The sequence below is a fragment of the Hoplias malabaricus genome, chromosome 6 (genome assembly GCF_029633855.1).
Source record: "Hoplias malabaricus isolate fHopMal1 chromosome 6, fHopMal1.hap1, whole genome shotgun sequence".
Taxonomy (NCBI): Eukaryota; Metazoa; Chordata; class Actinopteri; order Characiformes; family Erythrinidae; genus Hoplias; species Hoplias malabaricus.
The window spans coordinates 11582449-11598307 of NC_089805.1; the positions used below are offsets into that span (position 1 = coordinate 11582449).

Genomic DNA, 15859 nt, shown 5'->3' on the forward strand with positions numbered 1-15859 from the left:
GAACTAAGACTTATAAGACTGGACTCCAGGAGACAAAACTGAGAAGAACTGAGACTTATAAGACTGGACTCCAGGAGACAAAACTGAGAAGAACTGAGACTTATAAGACTGGACTCCAGGAGATAAAACTGAGACGAACTGAGACTTATAAAACTGAGACGAACTGAGACTTATAAAACTGGACTCCAGGAGACAAAACTGAGAAGAACTGAGACTTATAAAACGGGACTCCAGGAGACAAAACTGAGAAGAACTGAGACTTATAAGACTGGACTCCAGGAGACAAAACTGAGTAGAACTGAGACGTATAAAATTGGACTCCAGGAGACAAAACTGAGAAGACAGCCATGGAGAACTTCACCTCTCCCAATAAAACCCTTGGCCCTTGGACCGACCGAAGCATGACATACAAGTTGATCAGCACCTTCCTGGTCCTCATCATTTGTGCCCTGGGGATCGTAGGCAATGTGATGGTGGTCCTGGTGGTTCTGACGACTAAGCACATGCGCACCCCGACCAACTGTTACCTGGTGAGTTTGGCGGTTGCTGACCTCATGGTCCTGGTGGCCGCGGGTCTTCCCAGTGTGGCAGACAGTCTTTATGGCTCCTGGCTGTTTGGACACGCTGGTTGTTTGTGCATCACTTACTTCCAGTACCTGGGCATCAATGCCTCCTCTTGCTCCATTGCTGCCTTCACGGTGGAGAGATACATCGCCATCTGTCACCCGATCCGTGCCCAGTCCCTCTGCACCTACACCAGGGCCAAGAGGATCATCCTGAGCGTGTGGATAAGCACCTCGCTCTATTGTGTGATGTGGTTCTACCTCGCCAACACAGAGGAGCTGGTCTACGACAACGCCACAGTGGTGTCCTGTGCCTACAAAGTGTCCCGCAACCTCTACCTGCCCATTTACTTCTTCGACTTCGGGGTCTTCTTCGTCCTGCCCCTAGCTCTGTCCACTGTGCTGTACGGCCTCATTGCCAGGATCCTCTTCCTCAACCCTCTGCCCAAAACCAAGAGCCAGAATGGACACTCGGCTGGGACCAAGACCAACGGCCTCAAAAGCTCCAGTCAGTGCTCGAGCACCACGGCGGCTTCACGGAGACAGGTGAGAAAAGACAGAGGTAGAATATAAGGTCAAGGTAAGGAACTATGATCATGATTTGTATGAAACAGTGGCGCTGCAGGGGCTCGGGTTCCTGGGTGGGATCCTCTCCTCAGGTCACTGTCTGTGAGAAGTGTGGTGTGTTCTCCCTGTGTCTGTGTGGGTTTATTCCCACAGTCGAAACACACCTTTGTAGGTGGACTGGGTGTCAAACTATCCACAGGTGTGAGTGTGTGTGTGACTGGGTGAGTGTGTGAGTGACTGGGTGTGTGTGTGTGTGTGTGTGTGTGTGACAGGGTGAGTGTGTGAGTGACTGGGTGAGTGTGTGAAACTGTCCACAGGTGTGAGTGTGTGAGTGAATGGGTGAGTGTGTGAAACTGTCCACAGACGTGAGTGACTGGGTGAGTGTGTGTGTGTGTGTGTCTGTGTGTGTGAGTGATAGGGTGAGTGTGTGAATGACTGGGTGAGTGTGTAGGTGACTGGGTGTGTGTGTGTGTGTGTGTGTGTGTGTGTGTGTGTGTGACAGGGTGAGTGTGTGAGTGACTGGGTGAGTGTGTGAAACTGTCCACAGGTGTGAGTGTGTGAGTGAATGGGTGAGTGTGTGAAACTGTCCACAGACGTGAGTGACTGGGTGAGTGTGTGAAACCGTCCACAGGTGTGAGTGTGTGAGTGGCTGGGTGAATGTGAGTGACTGGGTGAGTGTGGGAGTTACTGGGTGAGTGTGTGAAACTTTCCACAGGTGTGACTGTGAGAGTGACTGGATGAGTGTGTATAACTGTCCACAGGTGTGTGTGTGTGTGTGTGTGAGAGTGTCTGGGTAAGTATGTGAAACTATCCACCAGTGTGAGTGACTGGGTGAGTGTGTGACACTGTCCACAGGTGTGAGTGTGTGAGTGACAGGGTGAGTGTGTGACACGCTGGGTGAGTGTGTGAGTGACTGCGTGAGTGTGTGACACTGTCCACAGGTGTGAGTGTGTGAGTGACTGGGTGAGTGTGTGACACTGTCCACAGGTGTGAGTGTGTGAGTGACTGTGTGAGTGTGTGACACTGTCCACAGGTGTGAGTGTGTGAGTGACTGGGTGAGTGTGTCACACTGTCCACAGGTGTGAGTGTGTGACTGACTGAGTGAGTGTGTGAAACTGTCCACAGGTGTGAGTGTGTGACTGACTGAGTGAGTGTGTGAAACTGTCCACAGGTGTGAGTGTGTGACTGACTGAGTGAGTGTGTGAAACTGTCCACAGGTGTGAGTGTGTGAGTGACTGAGTGAGTGTGTGAAACTGTCTACAGGTGTCAGTGTTTGAGTGACTGGGTGAGTGTGTGACACTGTTCACAGGTGTGAGTGTGTGAGTGACTGGGTGAGTGTGTGAAACTGTCTACAGGTGTGAGTGTGTGAGTGACTGAGTGAGTGTGTGAAACTGTCTACAGGTGTCAGTGTTTGAGTGACTGGGTGAGTGTGTGACACTGTTCACAGGTGTGAGTGTGTGAGTGACTGGGTGAGTGTGTGACACTGTCCACAGGTGTGTGTGTGTGTATGTGTGTGTGCATGACTGGGTGAGTGTGTGTAACTGTCCACAGGTGTAAGTGTGTGTGTGACTGGGTGAGTGTGTGTAATTGTCCACAGGTGTAAGTGTGTGTGTGACTGGGTGAGTGTATGTAATTATCCACAGGTGTGAGTGTATGAGGTACTGGGTGAAAGTGTAAATGTCCACAGGTGTGAGTGAGCGACTGGGTGAGTGTGTATAACTGTCCGCAGGTGTGTGAGCGTGTGACTGGGTGAATGTGTGAGTCAGTGGTTCGGTGTGTGAGTGACTGGGTGAGTGTGTGAGTCAGTGGGTCGGTGTGTGAGTGACTGGGTGAGTGTGTGTAACTGTCCACAAGTGTGTGAGTGTGTGACTGGGTGAATGTGTGAGTCAGTGGGTCAGTGTGTGAGTGACTGGGTGAGTGTGTGATGTTCCTACCTTGTGTCCAGTGATTGTGTGGAGGCTGTTGACCCACCACAACCCTGATCAAGATGAAGTAGTTATAGAAATTAATGAATGATTAAATGAATGAATGAATTTGCTGCAATCTTGAAACATCTGATATAAAATGTCTGAGGTGATAAAAGCCTCTATTATACTCTCCACATGTTTTAACCCACTGTTTCAGGTCACTAAGATGCTGGCCGTAGTGGTGGTCCTCTTCGCTGTGTTATGGATGCCGTACCGGACGCTGGTGGTGGTCAACTCTTTCCTGAACGAGGCGTATCTGGACGCCTGGTTTCTGCTGTTCTGCAGGAGCTGTGTGTACCTGAACAGCGCCGTGAACCCGGTCATCTACAACGTTATGTCCCAGAAGTTCCGCGCCGCATTCAGGAAGCTGTGCAGCTGCAGCCCGCAGGCTCAAGGCAAACAGACGGCCTACAGCGTGACCCTGACCTACAGCGCCGTCAAGGAGGTGTCCGTGATGGAGAGCACAGAGCACTTCTCCACAGAGATGGACGAGCTGACAGAGGGACAGGAAGATCTCACGGGAGACGGCCTGGACAAGTAGAAGGAGCTGTGTCTGGAGGATGAACTATGGTTGATCAGGTTTTATTTGGACACAGCAGGGCCTAACAATCACACTAAACAAGGTACTGAACCATCCCAGGGGTTGAATCCTCAGGGGAATGTCTGCATCAATACACACACGTCAGAGGTCACACTTAGATCGATACTGGTTCCTCCGGATCAGAATTGTTTTTATGTGGAGCTTCTTTCAAAATGTCATTTGTCTCATGTCAGAACAATGGTTTAACTGCAAGTGGTTTTTCAATGTCAGCAGTGTTCTCCCCCTGTGTAAACAGCCCTGTTCAGAACGCCTTTCAGCACCTGTTCCTTTAAGTGATAATGAGCTGCTCGCTGTTCACCCCGACCCCGAGCGCACAGCAGTGAGGAGCGAGGAGCAGAAGCTCTGGTTTTTAGCCTTTTTCGCTCAGTTCTCTTTCTTCTCCGTTTTCGTTGTCTCCATTTTTACTCCGTGCTCGTTGTGTCTGTTTTGCTGCATTTAACCTTGTCTTTGCGCTCTCACATAAACATGGGTCCAGAGCTGTGATTGGACAGAGTCAGACGAGGGGGCGAGGCCATTCTAAAGTCTCTGCACCTGACGTCAGAAGCAGAGCAGAATCGGAACGGCTCGTTTTATCCTGTGTTTCTGACTCAGGCAGCGCACAGAAAACTGACTGCAGGGCTCTTGTTTCACAGTGTGTGGGTTGGAGGCCTCCAGATTCATACACTAATGTGAACATGCATTGAACAGGAGCTTTCTTCATAATATGTGCCCTTTAAGAAAAGTGCTAACATGGGCTCCTTCGACTACACCATATCACATCAGGATTGACAGGATTGGTTCCTTAGAAGTGTGATGTAGGAAACATCGGAATCAGTTTTGAGACTGTGTTTGGGACTCAACTTAATCATTCAGCACACACACACACACACACACACACACACACAACCAAGGTTAAACACTTGATTTTGAGTGATGGGGGGGTTTAGAGTATACACTGGGGTCTTTGCTCATCAAATTATGGGGAAAAAAGGGGGGAGGGGGTTGTAGAGTGCGCCCATAGAAAAGCTATTTTTTTATTTCCTGAACCAGTAACGGATTTCTGGTTCTACAGAGACATTCAGAGGTCTAAAGAAGCTTTGGGTCAAACAGTGACCCTTCAAAACCTCGTTTGTATCGGCTCGGACGTCAATATATAGACGACACACTGTTTTGTTTAATCTCCTGAAACCTGAGCTCCTTAAAGTGCTGTAATGAACAGATCCGAGGTCGATCCGAGTTCTGTTCTAATTCCTCTCATAATAAAGAGTGTGGGAGGGTTAGATATTTTTTTGCTCACTGAGGCTTCTGCCACATCAATCTGCCACTCGGTTAGTGGCTAATGTTTAGCTACAGTTCTCACTACAATAGGGACGAGTTGAGGAAGGAGGTGTACGTATTTTTTAATGTGTACGTATCTATAGCTCTGTGAAACAGTCACAAACCACACTTCATTCATTCATTAGTTGTCTTTAAGAACGTCATTCCAATCTGGGTCCAGGTGGGTGTTAATCATTGGAACATTCCCTGCACAGGGCACTAGACACTCACCCAGTCACACAGACACACACATACACACACTGGACAATATCACACAGCCACTTCACCTACCAACATGTGTGTTTGGACTGTAGGACACAGGGAGAATACACCACACTCCACACACACAGGGACCTGAGGAGTCTTGCGTGGTTCTTACGGGTCCCAGTTTCTCCCGCGTTTTGAAAACTCTTGTTTTTCAGTGAACAATTCCTTTTAACAACAGTTTAACAGGACATTAAGCTCATTAAAAGTGGTCTCTGACCTTTGCACAGATCTCTGTAACAGATCTCTATTCCCGAGTTGTTGGGAGTGAGACCTTTGTGTATGTTAGAAAAGAAGATGCAGTCTGTTTGGCTCCAGAGGGAAAAGGATGATGAATATCGAGGTCTGAACAGAAGCTGCCGAGTTGATTAATGAGCGCCTCTTCTTCTCCCTGGAGGAGGAACGTGAAAGAGCTGCTGATGCTCTCTGATAATTCTGCTGCTGGAACTAAACCGGGAACATCACTAAAACACCACACGTCCAACAGTTTGTAGACCAGCTTTATAACGAGTCACTTCAGCTTCTTTACTTTTTATCAGCTCCACAGAAGAGACCAGAGCTCAGAAACAATCTGGAGCAGCTGCACATGAGCCTAAGTTCTGTATAGTGCCAAGCGTGGGCTAGACTGGGCAAGTGCTTTCCAACCTCCATCCAATACATTTTGATGAGCTGGGGAAGTGGTTTTGATCCAGACCTATTTATCCAACACCTCACTACGTGGCTGCCATCAAATCCTCACAGCAGTGTTCCCACATCTACTGTAGAGCAGAAGCAGTTCCAGCAAAAAGCAGAGGACAAAGTCCCTACTCATTTCCCATCATTTCTAAAGAGATGTAGCAGCAGGTGTCTACAAATATACGGCCATGTAGTGTCTCTCCTGAGAAATGAAGTGTGTTTTAATGGGAAACAAATTGAAGAGTGGTCTCTGAAATGGACTGCACATATATTTTCAATGTGAGTGTATATATGTAAATATATTTCTCATCTTGCTCTGATATGGGACCCGCTCTATGGAGGATGAGCTTCATTCAAGGACCAGTTTGATTCGTCATGTCATGAGCTACATATAATATCAATGCTTTTCTTTATTTCTGGAAGTGTATATAACTTACTGCTCCTTTAAAACCGGGGTGTTACCTTCACACAAGTCAAGTTTCCACCGTGGTTTATGCAACAAGGCTTTTAATTATTCTTAAAATTAAGAACTCCTAAAGCTGTGAGTTCTGATTCCACTAGAGCTGCCACAGCAGCCATTTTGTGACTGATGTATTCACCCAGAGATAACTGCAATAAATTAGATTATTTTCATTTTAAGACCATTTCATTTCCACTAATGAAAAAAAAGGATTATAATGCAATTACACCCTTTTAAAGAGGAATGTATTGTTGAAAAAAAAAAACAATTGGAATTGTAATATAAACAATGCTTATCCACTGTTTTGAAACTAATCCAAATAACAGAGAGCCCAGAGAATAATTACTAAGGAAATGCCCATACATTAAAACAAGTCAATAATGTAATTATAACGACAGACTCCAGCTCTATTTCTGTAGTTTCACACCGTGGACTCCATCGGGCCCAGGACATGGCCACAGCAGCGGGAGCGATTGTGATGTTGATGTAAAAACACTTCTCCTTTCTGATCCGAACGTGTGTAAGTGTTTTTGTGATGAGAGCGGCGGGAAGCTCGCTGTAACACACACCGCTCTCATGAACAGTGTAAATTGAGCTTTGTGGACGTGTAAAGTGATTCAGTCCTTGGGTGATTAGTGCTCTCCGTGTTTGTGAGTCGTGACTGTGGCTTTGTGTCCGTGTTTCTCTCTTCTCCCTTCATCCTGAGTGTCCCACTTATATTTCACTGGGATTATCTGGAAATAAAGCTAAGCACAACATACACCTGACTGCTGTTATTTAAGCTGAACAGTGTAAAGTGGACTGCCGTGTTGAAGGAGGTGTCTGGTGGATCTCTGATTCTCTCCTGCTCTGCTTGAAGTCTCACACCTTAAAGGTGCAATAAGCAACATGCTCCTTATTCCTTAGTGCGCAGTCTTTCTGTAGTAACAGCCTCAACTCTTCAGAGAAGGCTTCAAGGAACATTTGTTAAGATTTGGTAGATCATAGCTGCAGAGTGTAATTCGCTTTTACAGCACTATCCTAAAATTAAAGGGAGGTGGGGTGTTTACCTACCCTCCTTTGAAAGTTATATAGTGCAGTTTCTGCAGTGCTGAGCAGACAGAGAGCCCAGTTTTCCCCGTTAAAGCTCCGTGGGGCATCACAGTGATTTTGAAGCTGTATTTTAAGGTAAAAATACTACCTAGTGGTCCTTTAAAGGAGCAATAAACAATGCTCCTTATTAATTCATACTCAGCTTTTCTGCAGTGAAAGTAATCACCTCTCTAGCCTATGTCTGGCACTGTAGTGAACATCTTATACAAGTGGAGCAAGATCTGGTTATGGCACCTTTAACAAAACTGAGGTAAACACCAGTGTTAAACATCAACAACAAATTTCAAACAGCTTTAATTTCCGCTGTTCACAGATTTCACTTCCATCACTGACACAAACTGACAGCTCTTTGAAAGCAGGCGTGTAATCACTGCTTATCACTGAGTGAGAGAGAGAGAGAGAGAGAGAGAGAGAGAGAGAGAGAGAGAGAGAGAGAGAGATATTTTGGGATGCTAACAGTGTCCAGAATTTATTCTGCTTTAATTAAGCAAATTAACATTAGGGCTTAACATCTGTTAGAAATAATAGAGCAGTGTTACTTTAAAAGGCACAGAGGACCAAAATTTCAGTGTAATATAAAAAAATCATAGTATATGTATATTTTGCAGATGGATGCTTTTGCTGTGTGAGGCTGTGTTCGAATACGTAGTGAAAATTCTCCACCATTCCCTAGACAGCTCCAACCTCTACTCACACCCGTGGACAATCTCTCACACTCACCCAGTCACTCTCACACTCACAGCTGTGGACAATCTCACACACTCACCCAGTCACTCTCACACTCACACCTGTGGACAATCTCACACACTCACCCAGTCACTCTCACACTCACACCTGTGGACAATCTCACACACTCACCCAGTCACTCTCACACTCACACCTGTGGACAATCTCACACACTCACCCAGTCACTCTCACACTCACACCTGTGGACAATCTCACACACTCACCCAGTCACGCACACACTCGCATCTGTGGACAATCTCACACACTCACCCAGTCACTCACACACTCACACCTGTGGACAATCTCACTCTCACACTCACACCTGTGGACAATCTCACACACTCACCCAGTCACTCTCACACTCACACCTGTGGACAATCTCACACACTCACCCAGTCACTCTCACACCTCTGGACAATCTCACACACTCACCCAGTCATGCACACACTCACACCTGTGGACAATCTCACACACTCACCCAGTCACTCTCACACTCAAGCCTGTGGAGAATCTCACACACTCACCCAGTCACTCTCACACTCACACCTGTGGACAATCTCACACACTCACCCAGTCACTCTCACACTCACACCTGTGGACAATCTCACACACTCACCCAGTCACTCTCACACCTCTGGACAATCTCACACACTCACCCAGTCATGCACACACTCACACCTGTGGACAATCTCACACACTCACCCAGTCACTCTCACACTCAAACCTGTGGAGAATCTCACACACTCACCTAGTCACTCTCACACTCAAACCTGTGGACAATCTCACACACTCACCCAGTCACGCACACACTCGCATCTGTGGACAATCTCACACACTCACCCAGTCACTCACACACTCACACCTGTGGACAATCTCACTCTCACACTCACACCTGTGGACAATCTCACACACTCACCCAGTCACTCTCACACTCACACCTGTGGACAATCTCACACACTCACCCAGTCACTCACACACTCACACCTGTGGACAATCTCACACACTCACCCAGTCACTCACACACTCTCACCTGTGGACAGTTTCACACACTCACCCAGTCACTCTCACACTCACACCTGTGGACAATCTCACACACTCACCCAGTCACTCTCACACCTCTGGACAATCTCACACACTCACCCAGTCATGCACACACTCACACCTGTGGACAATCTCACACACTCACCCAGTCACTCTCACACTCAAACCTGTGGAGAATCTCACACACTTACCCAGTCACTCTCACACTCAAACCTGTGGACAATCTCACACACTCACCCAGTCACGCACACACTCGCATCTGTGGACAATCTCACACACTCACCCAGTCACGCACACACTCACACCTGTGGACAATCTCACTCTCACACTCACACCTGTGGACAATCTCACACACTCACCCAGTCACTCTCACACTCACACCTGTGGACAATCTCACACACTCACCCAGTCACTCACACACTCTCACCTGTGGACAGTTTCACACACTCACCCAGTCACTCTCACACTCACCCAGTCACTCTCACACTCACACTCGTGGACAATCTCACACACTCACCCAGTCACGCACACACTCGCATCTGTGGACAATCTCACACACTCACCCAGTCACTCTCACACACACACCTGTGGACAATCTCACACACTCACCCAGTCACTCTCACACTCACACCTGTGGACAATCTCACACACTCACCCAGTCACTCACACACTCACACCTGTGGACAATCTCACACACTCACTCAGTCACTCACACACTCACACCTGTGGACAGTTTCACACACTCACACACTCACCCAGTCACTCTCACACTCACACTCACACCTGTGGACAATCTCACACACTCACCCAGTCACTCACACACTCACACCTGTGGACAGTTTCACACACTCACCCAGTCACTCACACCTGCGGACAGTTTCACACACTCACTCAGTCATTCACACACTCCCACCTGTGGACAGTTTCACACACACACCCAGTCACTCTCACACCTCTGGACAATCTCACACACTCACCCAGTCATGCACACACTCACACCTGTGGACAATCTCACACACTCACCCAGTCACTCTCACACTCAAGCCTGTGGAGAATCTCACACACTCACCCAGTCACTCTCACACTCACACCTGTGGACAATCTCACACACTCACCCAGTCACTCTCACACTCACACCTGTGGACAATCTCACACACTCACCCAGTCACTCACACACTCTCACCTGTGGACAGTTTCACACACTCACCCAGTCACTCTCACACTCACACCTGTGGACAATCTCACACACTCACCCAGTCACTCTCACACCTCTGGACAATCTCACACACTCACCCAGTCATGCAGACACTCACACCTGTGGACAATCTCACACACTCACCCAGTCACTCTCACACTCAAACCTGTGGAGAATCTCACACACTCACCCAGTCACTCTCACACTCAAACCTGTGGACAATCTCACACACTCACCCAGTCACGCACACACTCGCATCTGTGGACAATCTCACACACTCACCCAGTCACGCACACACTCACACCTGTGGACAATCTCACTCTCACACTCACACCTGTGGACAATCTCACACACTCACCCAGTCACTCTCACACTCACACCTGTGGACAATCTCACACACTCACCCAGTCACTCACACACTCACACCTGTGGACAATCTCACACACTCACCCAGTCACTCACACACTCTCACCTGTGGACAGTTTCACACACTCACCCAGTCACTCTCACACTCACCCAGTCACTCTCACACTCACACTCGTGGACAATCTCACACACTCACCCAGTCACGCACACACTCGCATCTGTGGACAATCTCACACACTCACCCAGTCACTCTCACACACACACCTGTGGACAATCTCACACACTCACCCAGTCACTCTCACACTCACACCTGTGGACAATCTCACACACTCACCCAGTCACTCACACACTCACACCTGTGGACAATCTCACACACTCACCCAGTCACTCACACACTCACACCTGTGGACAGTTTCACACACTCACACACTCACCCAGTCACTCTCACACTCACACTCACACCTGTGGACAATCTCACACACTCACCCAGTCACTCACACACTCACACCTGTGGACAGTTTCACACACTCACCCAGTCACTCACACCTGCGGACAGTTTCACACACTCACTCAGTCATTCACACACTCCCACCTGTGGACAGTTTCACACACAAACCCAGTCACTCACACACTCACACCTGTGGACAGTTTCACACACTCACCCAGTCACTCACACATTCACAGCTGTGGACAGTTTCACACATTCACCCAGTCACTCACACACCCACACCTGTGGACAGTTTCACACATTCACCCAGTCACTCACACACCCACACCTGTGGGCAGTTTCACACATTCACCCAGTCACTCACACACTCACACCTGTGGACAGTTTCACACACTCACCCAGTCACTCACACACTCACACCTGTGGGCAGTTTCACACACTCACCCAGTCATTCACACACTCACACCTGTGGACAGTTTCACACATTCACCCAGTCACTCACACACTCACACCTGTGGACAGTTTCACACACTCACCCTGTCACTCACACACTCACACCTGTGGACAGTTTCACACACTCACCCAGTCACCTACACACTCCCATCTGTGGACAGTTTCACACACTCACCCAGTCACCTACACACTCCCACCTGTGGACAGTTTCACACACTCACCCAGTCACCTACACACTCCCACCTGTGGACAGTTTCACACACTCACCCAGTCACCTACACACTCCCACCTGTGGACAGTTTCACACACTCACCCAGTCACCTACACACACTCACCCAGTCACCTACACACTCCCACCTGTGGACAGTTTCACACACTCACCCAGTCACCTACACACTCACACCTGTGGACAGTTTAACACACTCACCCAGTCACTCGCGCACACACACCTGTGGACAGTTTCACACACTCCCACCTGTGGACAGTTTCACACACTCACCCAGTCACCTACACACTCCCACCTGTGGACAGTTTAACACACTCACCCAGTCACTCACACACTCACACCTGTGGACAGTTTAACACACTCACCCAGTCACTCACACACTCACACCTGTGGACAGTTTAACACACTCACCCAGTCACTCACACACTCACACCTGTGGACAGTTTCACACACCCTGAGCAGGATGAATCAGTTACGGAAGATGAATGAATTAGTGAATAAATGGGTGAATGAAGCGCCCAGTGAATCCGGGTTAGGCCCCAGACCCACCGCAACCCTGAAATGTATGCGCCCTTATAGACAATGAATGAATGGATGGATGGATGAATGGATGAACAAACATACTCTTTTGTGAGGTGAAGTGATGATGTTGAACGATTAGTTCTGGAACCTAAAGTAGCTGACCCCAACCATTTGCATAGAGCCTTAAATGCAATGTCAATTCTGGGGAACTGCTATTTTCTCATTCGTTTACGTTCAGAATCTGTGCTTATTTTAAAGTGGAACAGTGTGCTTTTATTCACTGTTTGAATTACCACAGAAACTCATGTGTAACTCTAGCTGTTAAGTTTTGTAGCACTTTCGTTCTGTGTTTACTTTCATGCAGTTAATGCTCTTCTGAATTTAGAGTCAATTCCACTTCCCGCCTGTGGAGCAGGAATAGAGCAATATCCTAATTTTTTCAGGATTTTCAGCATTTGGAGGTCTCTCAGCTGTCTAAACACCTCCAGATGTTGTTTCTCTGTCATGAGTAGAGAGAATACCTTTTACTGACAATTGGGTTTTGTAAACACATCAGACCTGTGTTCAGTGCGCTCTAAAATAAAGAAAAAAATTTTTTTTTTAAATTTCAATCATGGACACCACCTTTAAAGTGTCCATTACTTGCTCCTAAAACTTACTCTTAAATTACTCTTATTCCCTTCTCTACTGAGCTGTCCCTTCCTCTCCTCCCCTCTTCTGTCAGAGCAATCTTTCACTCAGATTAAATCAGGAGGCTCACAGTGGGCTGTAAATTAAATTCTGCTGAAAGTAATAGACACACTTTCATTTTAAAGCTGATAGATCGAGGAGGTTTAGTGCATCCACAAACAGCTGAAATCCCAAACCAACCCAGGACTCCAGGTGATCTCACAGCCAACTGGAGGTGATTATGCAGCTTTACGAATACTGTTTGTGCTCAGATTGAGTCAAATTTGATGTCTAGACTCTGGCAAGATTCGCCCGCTCCTTGAATGCAAATTAACTGTTGTGTTTGGGAATGCATCTGCAGTCCTCATTAGAATAAATTTGACCATGTGGTTTTATTGCACACAAATGATACTCATTTGCATTTAAATCTAAAGCATGGCACAAACAAGATTCTCTTAAGGTGGAAATCTGTCTCCCTCATTACCTGTGATTAGCTGCTGTTATGACTGACGAGCCCAGGTGGGCTACATCCATCAAGCTTGTTTTGCAAAGGAATGGTCCACAAAATAAATCTAATTTACCCAGTTTTCCCTCCCTTTCCCGACTGTAGGCGACCAGCTGAGACAAGTTCTGTGTCTCAGGTTTTCTCCTTTAGTTTCATGATTGAGCTACGAGGCTAGATAAGAGAGTAGTTTATGCATCAAGAGTTAGCATAGCCTTAACTGCATAATTAACTCACCACACACTCGACTCAAACCGTGCCATTGTTTATTCATCAACACAAAGGAAAGTTTACATTTTTTTCTCACACACACACACACTTGTGGACAATTTCACACACTCAAACAGTCTCTCTCTCACACACACACACACACTCACCTTCAGACAATCTCACACAGTCACTTATACATTCACACACTGTGGACAGCTTCACACATTCACCCAGTCACTTGATCAGTCACACAAACACACTCTTATGGACAGTTTCACACATTCACCCAGTCCCTCACACAAACGAACACTTTCACACAGTCAATCCACCTGCCAAAATGTGTGTTCAAGAGGACACCCACACAGGCACAGGGAGGACCCACCAGAGTCCTCACAGACAGTGACCAGAGAAGAGGGTCCCACACAGGTCCCACAGCGTCACCATGACGCTCTCACAAAAACTGAAGTACTGATATATGGATACTATGCTTATATACGAGCACTGAGAGAGAGGATGAATGAGTGAATAAAGGGGAGGAGGAGCGGAGGAGACTGAGGGGGAGCAACAGCTTATTTTCCAGTCCATTTAGTTTCTGCTCAGTGTGAAGAGGCTTAATGAAGGAGTCGTGTTCAGTGATGATAGGAACACAACATTATAACCATCAGAAGGTTAGAGGCGACAGAGACGACACGTTTACTGTGATTATACACCTGCTTCCAACAAAAGACCACTGCTAGCTTTCTGTCTAATTATATCTGAGCAGTGTGATGGCAGAGTAAATTAATACGCTTTAATAATCTACACAGCCAGAAGAATGTGAGCAACAGCCCCTCCCACATCTCAGAAACAAAGGGTATATACACTGTAGTCCAGCTGCAGCTTTTTTGCCACTACTCCCTCTGTTCTTCAACACTCAGGACCCCCAAAAAACCCCAGGCAGGTATGCTTAGGGTGGTGGATCATTCTCAGCGCTGCAGTGACACTGACGTGGTGCTGGTGTAGAGTGGATCAGACACAGCAGTGCTGCTGGAGTTTTTAAACCCTGTGTCGACTCACTGTCCACTCTGTGAGACACTCCTCCCTCGTTGGTCCACCTTGTAGATGTAAAGTCAGAGACAGTAGCTCATCTGTCGCTGCACAATGTGTCTTAGCCTTATTCTATCATTAGATACAATTAACTATTCTCAAAAACCTTGTGTTTTAAATGCTGAACCTGAGTTAAAATAAGAGTTTTTGAATGAATTCCTGGAAAATGGGAACAAATCCTTGAGTAAATATTCACGTCTAAGATGTAAGGAATAGAAAAGAAGGGTTCAGTGGTGATCACAGCTTGCTCTGGAACTTTTTAGCAGCAGATGGGGCTTGAGAGAGAGTGAGCGAGAGAGAGCTGTAGCCATCTATTTCAGTCTAATACACGTCTAAACATCAAGGCTATGTAACACACATATCTTTTTCTTAGAGTTTTCTAAGCATGTGTTTCTGTAGTCATCCTTAATAGTGTTCATCTGTTTAAGTGTGTTAATATCCTGCCAATAAAATACCGCGGCATCTGCCAGGACTTTTGGTGGGGGGTGGGTCTCCCATGAGACTAATCTGGGGTTGTTTATGGTGTTTAGAAGCATGTTCTATGCATATTTGGGCTGTGGTGTTTTGTTAATTAATTCTGCTCTGTTCCATTGTTCCCTTATTGCCTTTGGAGTGTGATAAAAAGCACCCTTGAGCAGCCTGACTCTGTCTCTTCTTCTAAGATGCTACAATATAATTTTTAGGCTTAACCTTAGCCAGCATTTTCCTGCACGCGACAGACCCACGGACCCAGAACTGAACTCTAACACTGGCCAATGATGTCATTTAATTAATGAATCATTCTTTTCTTACTAGAGCAGGGAACTGAACCCCAATCTGGCATCTTCCTCATACCGTCTGCCCTCTGTATCCATGAATTACCAAATCACAGGAAACGGTTCCCAAATTAGAGCTTGAATTTGCAGCACGCTGTGTGTTACGCTGAATCCG

At 47.1% G+C, this 15859-nt stretch overlaps 1 protein-coding gene across 1 annotated transcript; it reads left to right on the top strand.

Moving 5' to 3' along the window:
* Positions 1-347: 347 nt before the first annotated feature.
* Positions 348-3638, top strand: trhrb (thyrotropin-releasing hormone receptor b). The gene is made up of 2 exons (XM_066674183.1): positions 348-1109; positions 3255-3638. Exons 1-2 carry the CDS (start codon positions 348-350, stop codon positions 3636-3638), a joined length of 1146 nt encoding a protein of 381 aa, XP_066530280.1.
* Positions 3639-15859: the final 12221 nt, after the last annotated feature.